General features: G+C 41.5%; 1 protein-coding gene and 1 pseudogene across 1 annotated transcript; one reads left to right on the top strand and one right to left on the bottom strand.

Annotated features, from left to right (window-relative positions):
• Nucleotides 1-4,295: 4,295 nt before the first annotated feature.
• On the bottom strand, nt 4,296-5,277 carry LOC103593062 (annotated as a pseudogene).
• A 2,660-nt stretch (nt 5,278-7,937) lies between these two features.
• Nucleotides 7,938-8,494, top strand: PGM1 (phosphoglucomutase 1). The gene has a single exon (XM_008575994.1). It carries the CDS (start codon nt 8,030-8,032, stop codon nt 8,492-8,494), a length of 465 nt encoding a protein of 154 aa, XP_008574216.1. The 5' UTR covers nt 7,938-8,029.
• Nucleotides 8,495-11,225: the final 2,731 nt, after the last annotated feature.

Here is an 11,225-nt window from a genome sequence, read left to right as displayed (position 1 = left end):
CCCTTCATTCCCAGGATAAACTCCATTGGGTTGTGATATGTTGTTCTTTTTATATACTGTGGGTTCAACTTGCTAATACATTGTTGGGCATTTTTGTGACTGTGTATAAGGGATGTTGGTCTTTAGTTTTCTCATTGATAGTATCTTCGTTTCATTTGGGAATCAGTAATGCTGGCTACGTAAAATGAGCTGGGAATGCTCCCTTTTCCTGTTTCCTGGAAAAGATTGTGTAAAATTGATATTATTTCTTCTTTAAATGTATATTTAAATTTCCCATTGAAACCATCTGGGCATGGCGATTCCTTTTGGAGGAGGTTTTTAATACTAATTCTATTTCTTTAACAGCGATAGGATCACTCAGTTTATCTGTTTATTTTTTAATAGTTTATGGTTGGCTTTTTGTAGTTTGTGGCTTTGAGGAATTGGTCCATTTTATCTAAGTTGTCAAATTTATGTGCATAGAGGGTTTTTGTTTGTTTGTTTTTATTGTTTATGAGGTTAGTGGTGCTATCCCCTCATTCCTGTTATTAGTAAAATATGTCTTCTCTCTTTATTTCTTTGTCATTCTTGCAGGAGGTTTATCAGTTTTATTGATTGTTTCAAAGGATCAACTTTTAGTTTCATTGATTTTTCTCTATTATTATTCTGTTTTTTATTTCATTGATTTCTGCCCTTTATTATTTCCATCTTCTCATTACCCCCTTTCTTGGGTTTATTTGCTCTTGTTCTAGGTTCTTAAAATAGAAGCTTAGATTATTAATTTAAGACCTTCCTTTTTATTCTAATTCTAGCTTTAAAAATCAGTATCTTTTTATAATTCATACTTTGTATCTTATATTTTATCAATTTGTATACATGTCTGGACTTCCCTATTTTAAACTCCTCAAGTACAGGGATCTTATTTTAGGTGAGAAATCTGGGGCCTGAGTATCTTGTACTATATGTTTAGTGAGTATTTGATAGATGGTTTGAATGGGGAATACATGGATGAAAGGAGAGTAAGTGAAGGTGATAAATATAAACTGTTTTGAAGATACCTTCAAAATTTAGAAAAATATATAACAGAAGCTAAAAGAGTCAGTGATATCAAGGGAAACAAGAATAACACTTCTCTCATGAGGAAAAATTGCTAACATCAGCTCTGCATTAGCTCTGATAGGCAGTGTTCAGAATCTTAAGGTGCTATACAGAACACTCACAGTATACTGCAGCCAATTCTACATGGTGGATAAACAGACAACTCTGTTTCTTAGATGATTCAAGAAAACACATTTTTTTACTTTAGTTATTTAATTTAAACAAAATAGTAATCTTGAAATAATTACCTGCATGATTTTCTTGATTCTTTACTTGTGCTACATCTGACATACATTCATTCCTCTGTCAGTTATTCATTGGTAGAGCCTTAGGATAGACTTTTTTACCTTATCTTGTTTCTTGCTGGCCACCTGAAATGATGCTTTAGGCCTCCAGAAAATCGGGGCCGTAAGTTCCCTGGTTCATACTCCTCCATAAAATTAAAGCATCTCTATTAGTTTCCAGTGGCTGCTACAACAAATTACCACAAACTCGGTGGCTCAAAACAACAGAAATTTATTTTCTCACAGGCCAGAAGTTCAAAATCCATACCACTGAGCCCTAATCAAAATGGTGACAGGACTGGACTCCCTTGGGAAGTTCTGGAGAGGACTACATTTCTTGCCTTTTCCAGCTTTTGGTGTCTGCCGGCATTCCTTGGCTTGTGACTACATCACTCCAATCTCTGTCTCTATGGTCATGTTGCCTTCTCCTGTTCTGTAGTCAGATCTCCCCCCGTCTCTCTCTTCTAAGGACACTTGTGATTGCATTTAGAGCCAACCGGGATAATTCAGGATAATCTCCCCATCTCAAGACCGTTGACTTAATTATATCTGCAAAGTCATTTTTGTCTACATAAGGTAATATTCACAGGTTCTGGGGAGTAGGACATAGATATCTTTTGGGGGCCATTATTTAACCTACGAGAGCATCTAACAAGGAATCAAGATCACTGATGAAATGAGATAACAAAGACATTCATTATCTCTTGAAAAATGCCCTTCACAATCTGTATGTTTAAAATTTTTATCTTTTTGCCATTTAAAATATTAATATTTGCATATGAAATATTCATATAAATTAATTCAGACTGAGATATCCTTTATAGAAGACTCCAAAAGGAAAAAGTCCAATTTATCATATATCAATCCTTTTCACATATATATAGCCTTATGAATAACCATTTGACATTGAAACATGAGTATAGAAACTATTATTATTTTGGCACAGGAACAAAATTTCAGAATCACAGCTTCGAGACATCCATTAACTTTTATTCAGATAAGAGCTTTAAACACCTGAATAAGTTATGGATACAAATAGATATTGAATGGCTTCATATTGCCTTCTATATGTAGGAACTAGTAATTTGAGCATATTACAAATAGATCAGATTTAACATAATAAACTAATGTACAGTCTGGAAGAACCTATGATTCAGGCTTAGCAAATGGGCTAAAATGATATTTGCCATATTGTTCAGCATTAATTTTAGGTTCATATAGAATCATCGATCAGTTATTTGCCAGCTACAAGTAAATGAAAATCTTGTGGGAGGTTATCTATAAATGCCTTATTCCAATAGAATTTTCTTAATTGAGACATCACCTTTTAGGTTTAGTAGAGCTTTTGGGTAGGAGAGGGACTTGGGGGACTGTTCTAGTCCTAAATAGGAGGCAATCCCAGTATTCCTCAATATAGATCTCCACCATCCCGTGACACTACCAGATTAGGATTATGAGTGTACACAAATGTAGAGTTGTGTTTTGTTTATAACAATTATGTGATACATGCTTTTATTGTGTGCCATATAGGTGCCTTCTAAGGCTTTGTCTACATGTTGTTAATAAACTACTTTTTGGTATTTCTTATTTTGACTATCAGTTTCTGTGTGAGCCATGTAACTAATAACCATTAAAAGGCTAATGCCCTAGATCACCCACTTCACCATCTTGGATTTTCAGTATAAATTGCAAACATATCATTTATTATCTGTTACAGTCATCCAAGATTGATATCCTATGGTAAATACATTTCTTTAAATCATTACAATTGGAATACAAATAATGATTTGTGAAGGGCGAGGGTAAAGCTGTCTTTTTTTTTTTAATTTTATTTTATTTTGTCAATATACAATGTGGTTGATTATTGTGGCCCATTATAAAGCTGTCTTTAATAAATACTGTACTTGGAAATGGAATTTGACCAAACATCGTATTTATTTATGTATTTATCACCCCCACCCCCAACACTTTATTAGTTTCCTCTACAAGAGACAATAACATCAATCTTTTTAACAGAAATCTCAGGTCATTTGAGAGACCAAACAGATCCAGAGAAGGAAGATGAAAATTAAATACTTAAATTAATCAAAAGGCAGTACAACACTACCTAAAACCTACTACCATGGTGGTTGTAGGCTAAGGAAGATTAAGCTACAGCAGATCATCTAGTGTGAACGTTAGCAATTACATAGCAAGAAGAGAGTTTACTTTCCAGAAGACTATGATACAATGATCATTTGGGCCTAAGAGAATTTTTGGCCATGAAAAGGTCAAGATGGCCGAAGGCAAAAACAAATCAAAAGGAATAGGTTCAAAGGACAATCCAAGCTATGTAGTCAAGCAGATGGTGATGGATCAGGCTTCTTCCTCCCAAAAAACATTTGCTGCACTGTGCTGCTGTGTCCCCTGCACTTCCCTCCATGACCCCATCTCACAGCTGCTCAAGCTCAGCTGCCTGTTCCTGCCTTACCAGGAACTACCTTACCTGGTAGCTCAGCTACCAGGACTAGGTTTAGGGTTGCCCAGGGCTCTTGCTATAATTTAGCAGAGACCTGAGAGAACTTGTCCAATATGGGTTGGCTTTGTTGCTAGTTGTTCCAAACAAAGAAAACCCTGAAGCATTTGCATGCTAAGTAGTCTGAGCTTTCCCAGTCACATTCAAATCACACCCCTACATAACACCCTCAAAAGTTTGAAATCTTGCAGCAGCTGAGCTGTATGTAAAGCTTCAAGGCTCACAAAATTATCAAGGAAGCCAGAATGAGAAAATGCAGGTAAGAAATCCCAGCAGTTAATCTCAATCTGTCTTTCCCCAATTTACAATAAACTCTAATATATCTGATGTGGGATGTAGAAAGCTACACTGGAGCAAACTGGGTCTTCTGCTGAATTTGACATCAAATACCAAGGGAAAAGGGGGTAGGGTCAATTTTATTTTTAAAAAGCCTCAGAAGTTATTCTATTATAAAGGAACATTGCTGAACAGGTAGGAAACATTCCCCATTATGAGTTCTCCTGATGGCTTCTGCAAGGATCACAGAGATGATCACCTGTATTTTAGAGCAATGCTTCATCTTATCCTCCTGAGGTATAGTGTTGGTGACTACTACTGCTTCAAAGCATGCATTGTTGATGCAAGAAATGACAGGACTAGAAAAGATTCCATGAGTCAAGATAGCATAAACTCTGGTGGATCCAGCTGAGAGAAGTTTGTCAGCTGCATGGCAGAATGTGCTACAAGTGTCAGCCATGTCATTCACAAGGATGGCCACCCAATCCTTCACATCTCCCACTAGCACCATGCAGTCCACTTCATCGGCCTTATTCTGTTCTTTGTGAATCAAGGCAAAGGCCACATTCAACCAGTCTGCAATGGAGGTCACTCTCTTAGCTCCACCAGCATAAGGTGAGACAATAGCACAGTTCCTCCACTCAGAGATGTTCTCCCTCATCCACTTCAGGACAGCTGGCTCTGCATACAAATTGTCCACTGGGATATCAGAAAAACCCTGAATTTGAGAAACATGTAGGTCCATGGTGATAATATGATCTATGCCTGCTACAGAAAGCATATTTGCAACAAGCTTGGATGAGATTGGAGCCCGGCTCTTATCTTTTTTTATCCTGCCAGACACAAGGGAAGCATGGGATGACTGTAGTAAGCCTGCTGGCTGAAGCAATCTTTTGCAGGCATTGATCATGATCAAAAGCTCCATTAGATTGTCATTGATTTTACCACAACCACTGTGAACAATGTAGACATCCTCTCCATGTACACTTTCGCCAATTTCCACACAGGTTCCTGGTTGCTGAATTTCTTAGTCATCACCTTGCCTAGCTCCAGGCCCAGGCAGTCAGCAATTTTGGGGGATAAGACCTGGTGGGAGCTGCTGCCGAAGATCTTGATATTGGGCATGTTAGCCAACTGCCCTAGGCACTCTTCGCCCAGCGATCACGGCTGCTGTGGAGACTTGAACTGAAATCTGCCCAGAGACACAATACTAAATGCACTGCTACCCCACCATCTTCCTGTACATTTATCCAACCAGGGTTTAACCCACCTCCCATTTATATACACTTGCATAAGGCAGAGAAATCATTCAGAATTACAGTTGGCAATTTTACAGAACTGCCAACTGCTTGTTCCTTGACTGAGACAGAACCTAACCAAATTCTAGGTAATTTGGCTTGTAGGAAGGCTCCTAAATGTCAACTTGCTCACAAGTATATCTGCCTTGCCTTTTAATGTAACATAAGAGATTTGAATTCAGGTTTATGGAAGGCTGGATGGCATGTCAAAGACACATATTTAACTCTTCTTCCTGCTGGGTCATTGTTTCTAAATAAGTTGTCTTTCAAAGGTAGAAAAACCTAACTTTTTCATGCTGCATTTCCTGACCTTTGAATGCTGGAGTTTCTCAGAGCTTGGTGTTGGACTTTTTTTTTTTTTTCTTTCTGTACTCTATATTCTTTTGCATAGGGAATTTCATCCACTCCCATTTCTTCAAATGCTATTTATATGCTAATGGATTATAACTTCATATCACTTGGCCAATTGTCTTTTCTAAGCTCTAGACCTCTATATTCAACACATTATTCTATACCTCTTCTTGGATGTGTGACAGGCACTTCAAACTTAACATGTCCAAAACAGAATTCAAGGTCATGCCATATCACCCTCCAACCACAATCCCAGGTTGTTAAAAGACACCACTCCTTTTCACTCACCCTATGCATATCACTACATCCAATTGACTCTACTTTCTGAAAATATCTTGAGTCTGTTCACTTCAGTCCACCTCCATTGTCTTCAGCATAGTAAAGTCCACCAATTTTCCACCTGCCTCCTAGTTTCACTTCACCCACTTTTTTTTCCTTTTATTAATTCACACAGCAGCCAGAATGATCTCTTAAGAATGCTATTATGATTACAATTATCCTTTCTTAAAGCCTTTTTAGTGTACTATATCAGGGATGAACCTTGAAGGCATTATGCTAAGTGAAATAAGCAAGACACAAAAGGACAAATATTATATGATTGCACTTAGATAGAATAGTCAAATTCACAGAGACAGAAAGTAGAATGATGGATGCCAGGGGCAGCAGGGAGAGAGGAATGAGGAGTTACTGTTTAATGGTTACAGAGTTTCAGTTTGGGATAATGAAAAAGTTCTGGAGATGGAGGATACTAGTAATGGTTGCACAACAATGTGAATGTACTTAATGTCACCAAATGTATACTTAAAAATTATCAAAATGCTAAATTTTACGTATATTTTACCTCAATAAACAAAACCAAAACCAAAAATAAACTCTTTTGGTCACTCATTGCTGTCCTGATAAAGATCCAAATACTTGACACCATGTAGAAGGCCCAATATGTTTGGGCCCACCATTCTACTCCTCAGTTCTACACTCCAGTTAACACTGGCTGCCTCTGAAGTCCATGATGACACTAAATACCTTCTTACTTTAAACCTTCCGCCTTAACATTCCCTCTCCTGGAATTAAATGCTTTTCCTCTTTTTTAACCTGTCCAACTACTATTCATCCCTCCAGCCCTCAGCCCACACATCACTTCCTCCAGGATACTCTCCCTGACTCTTTGATCCTTCTGTTTACTCCCTTACACCACCTATAGTTCCTTGTACCACTTATCACAGTAATGATTTATTATTCAGTATCTGTCTCCTCCAAAATATTGCAAGTTTTGTGAGACCAGGGACCATTTTGACTTGTTCACCTAAAACCTTTCAAAGAGCTGACCCTTAGTTGAAATTCAAAACATATTTGTAGGGTGAGTGAATCAACACATGAATGAATGAATACCATCTAAAGGGTAAAGAATAACACTAATAACATGAGGACTACCACTTAAAAGGCACTTCAAGGGCTGACAGGTTATTTCGGTTCGTTTGAGTTGGGTGTTACACCACCAAAGTCAAGGGTTCAGATCCCTGTACTTACTGGCCATCCACACAAAAAAAGTACTTTGAATAAAAAAATTAATGTGATTATAAAAAAAATACAATTCCCTGTAGAAAACTTGGACAGTACAGATAAATTATAAAGAAAATAAAAACTACCCTATCTCATGACCCAGAGGTAATCACTGTTACAGTTACATATTTTGGTATATTTCCTGACATTGGGGGAGAAAATAGAATGAGTCATGAAATGTATCTGAAGTTGGCACTTCCGTCCTTCAGAACAGGTTTCCACAATGTTATTTACACCTGATACAGCCAAACCACAGGAAATTATTATACTCTGTATATTTTTTCCACCCTGCCTCACGTCCTTGCCCTATGGCCCGGTCCCTACCCCAAACTCTGCCCTTCACTTAGGGGAGGAGTTGAGGATCTCTTTATAGTGGATTGGTTTACGAAGCGGAGGGTAAATCAGAGACGCCCCACCCATTACGCAGGAGGCCTTGGGATGGGCGCTCCCCCACGCCTCCCGGCCGGACCTGCAGGAAGGTGGTTTGGCGGCGGACGGAGGGCCCTGTCTCCTGTCCCCTGTCCCTTTAAGGAGGAGGGCCGAGTGCGGCCGAGACAGCAGGCGTACCCCCACCCGCCCGCGCCCTCACTGCAGAGCAGCTGCAGCCCCAGCCGCGGCCGCCCCTCGCTTCGCAGTGTCCGCTCCGGCCCAGGCAGCGAGTCGTCACCATGGTGAAGATCGTGACTGTTAAGACCCAGGCGTACCCGGACCAGAAGCCGGGCACAAGCGGACTGCGGAAGCGGGTGAAAGTGTTCCAGAGCAGCGCCAACTACGCGGAGAATTTCATCCAAAGTATCATCTCCACCGTGGAGCCGGCGCAGCGGCAGGAGGCCACCCTGGTGGTGGGCGGGGACGGCAGGGTCTACATGAAGGACGCCATCCAGCTCATCGTCCGCATCGCCGCAGCCAACGGGGTAAGGGAGCGCCCACTCCTCGGCGGCGTGCGTCCGGGGCGCGTGCGCTACGTGCGGCCCGTGTCGCCCGGCCTCGCTCAGGGTCGGGCCGCGTCCGTGCACGGCCGCTCTAGTCTCCACCCCCGCTCCTCTGCGCTCGCTCCTCCCGCTTGGAGGCCCGACGGAGGTCGCCCACACGGCGGGGGGAAGTGGCCAAGGGGTCCCAGCACTCCCGTCTGACTTCCTGGGGGCGGGGAGTCGGAATTGACCTTGGGAGGCCCGCCCGACCCTCTGCCTCTTGCCCCTCCCTGACGGTGCCTGTCCCCGTCCCGGTCCTCCTCCCGAGGCCTCTGACATTTACAGTGACCTTTGCTGCCTCTGCAGATACAGTTACAGCGCCGAGGGCAGTCGCCTTAACCGGGAAAGGTTAGACGGCGCCGCCTTGTTCAGACCCCTCGCATCCCGCCCGGTTGCTTACTATTCTCGGCTAGGACTGGCGCCTCCCGCTGGCTCCAAGCCCGGCGCTCCGGGACAAGGGTGGCCGGAGTACCCACCCACCGGGGACGTCAGGCCCGAATCGGAGCGGGCGGGTGCCAAGCCTCGCTCCCCAGGCCCTCGTTTGCGCTGGGACTTCGCTCCTGCCTTTCTGCGGCCTGCTTGCTGGGTGCAGGCTTTTTTGGAAAAAAAAAAAAAAACCTAGTCTTTGCCCACTGGTGCTCGGGATCTGTTCCACCGAGGGTGCTGGAGCTGAATTTTTATTAGAACAGAAACAACGTACCCAAGGGCGCTCTTACGCAGGCAGTGGTGGCAGGCAAGGAAATTAATGCAACACCCTGGTTCCGCCCCCTGGCTAAGGAACGTTAACTGACTTAATTGGGCAGCCCTCTCCGTAGGTGGAACTTTAAAATAGGTTTTTCACTAAATCTGATATACGGAAATGTGGATTTATAAAAATTGATAAGTTGGGGCCAATTATTCACTCACTTTTATAAAAAAGGGAGTTCTTTAAGGAACAAGTTTTATTTATATTTAAAATAGGATTTGATTTATATTCAACTCTTCTGGAACTCATTTTCTTTAGTAATATTTTTTATTCATTTTAGTAGTACCTTGTTTATTTTATTAACATATTGAGTGCTGTTTTGCCAGTGATAAGCACTTCATTTGCCATATCTCATTCATCCTCCTACATCCCTATGAGGTAGATGCTATTATGGTGTTAAGTTGCCAGTGAGAACACTGAAGCTTAGGCAGGTTAAATAATTTACAAGAACTGTAATGGCATCACTGAGAATGCAATACAGACCTGCCGATCCCAAGAACTTGAACAGCCTCTGAGAATGAAGGTACACTTGAATCTAAAGATCTATTTTCCAGTCTCCAAAATCTAAACTGGCCCCTAACCATACCTGCCTTCCTGGGTCAAACATTTATAACCATCAATGAGGGAAGATTGTCTGGATTTGTTTTCTCTATGCTCCTGAGTTTTCAGGCATCTACAAGTTCCCATGAAAGTAGAACAAACAATTGCTGTGTCCAAGCAGACCCCTTCATCTCCCTGTTCACCTGTGCTGAATTTGCATTTCATTCATTCATTCAAAAGATATTGAGCCTATACCATGTACAGAGAAATGTGTGGAATAAAAGGATGTTTCAGACAAAAGATTTGTCTTTAAGGAGCTTACAGTGTTGCGGGAATTTTAGGGATCCAAATAGAAAGTTGTCCATTTGGGAATAGTTTAGGGTGGGAAGGAAAGAATTTTTTTTAAAAAGTTCTTAAAACTTTGTCACCCTTTAGCTACTGCCGTATTTCTCTTCCCTCTTTCAGCCAACCTTTGTAAAAATTCTCTGCATTCTCAATCTGATTCTCACCTCCTATTCACTCACCACCTCACTGCAGTCTGGCTTCTGCCCACTGTACCACTCCACTAAAAGTGCTCTTGCAAAGTTACTGATGACTTTCTCATTGCTAAGTTCATGGAACACTTTATAGGCCTTATCTTGACCTTTCTGGTGCATTTGGCACTGCTGATTTTGCACTTTTTAAAAAGTTCTTAAAAAGTTCTTTTCCCCTTGCCTTCATCAGTCTCTCTTGATTCTATTCACACTTTGAAAGTTCCTTTCTGGACTGCTTGCCCTGCCTACACCTTAGCTGTTCCCTTGGTTTCTGTCCTCAGTTTGCTGCTTTGTGATTTTATGCTCGCTCTCTCTCCTCATGAGGGGTTTAAATATGCTACTCCTCTTCTGGTGTGATTCAGTTCAGATAGCATCTTCAGAAAGCTTTCCACAACACCCCCTCCCCGCTGCTCTCTTCTGCCTGTTAAGTGCTCTTTTCCCATAGACACCTCTAGAATAGATTAATCAAATTCCATTGAAATTATTTGTTTACATGTCGTAGTTCCCCGCTAGAGAATATGCTTCTGTAAGACAGAATCTTGTGTTTTATGGGTCTCTGCAATACCTAGGACAATGTAGCATTCAATGAATACTTGTTCAGTTGCCCTGAACTGTGAGTCACCTTTGTATTCCAGCACTTAACTGCAAGCCAGTGTATAGTTGGTGACCGATAAATTTATTCTCATCAAACATTTATTATGTGCTTGCTTTGTGTTAGACATTGTGCTTGAGATATGCCTGCCGTCAGGAAAGACCTAGTCTAGAAGGGGAGGTAGACGAGAATAAGCAGACAGCACCATGGGTTAGGTGTTATGATGGAGGTATGTGCCAGGCGGTGTAGGGACAAGAGCATGGGAGGGGAAGACGAAGTGAGGAAGGCTTTATTGAGGGGTGGTAGCTGAACTGAGGCTTAAAGGATGAGTTGGAGTACCTAAGGTAGCTTTACTGGATGGGAGGAATTCTAGGCAGAATGAATAAAAATCATGGGAGTTGGGGACTGTTCTCTGGGCGAGCTACTTAATTTCTGATCCTTTTTTTCCTCATCTGTAAAATGTGGGGATGATGACATATACCT

Source organism: Galeopterus variegatus, unplaced genomic scaffold (genome assembly GCF_000696425.1).
Source record: "Galeopterus variegatus unplaced genomic scaffold, G_variegatus-3.0.2 Scaffold1271, whole genome shotgun sequence".
In the NCBI taxonomy this organism is placed as follows: domain Eukaryota; kingdom Metazoa; phylum Chordata; class Mammalia; order Dermoptera; family Cynocephalidae; genus Galeopterus; species Galeopterus variegatus.
This window is presented reverse-complemented; position numbering and strand designations above follow the sequence as displayed.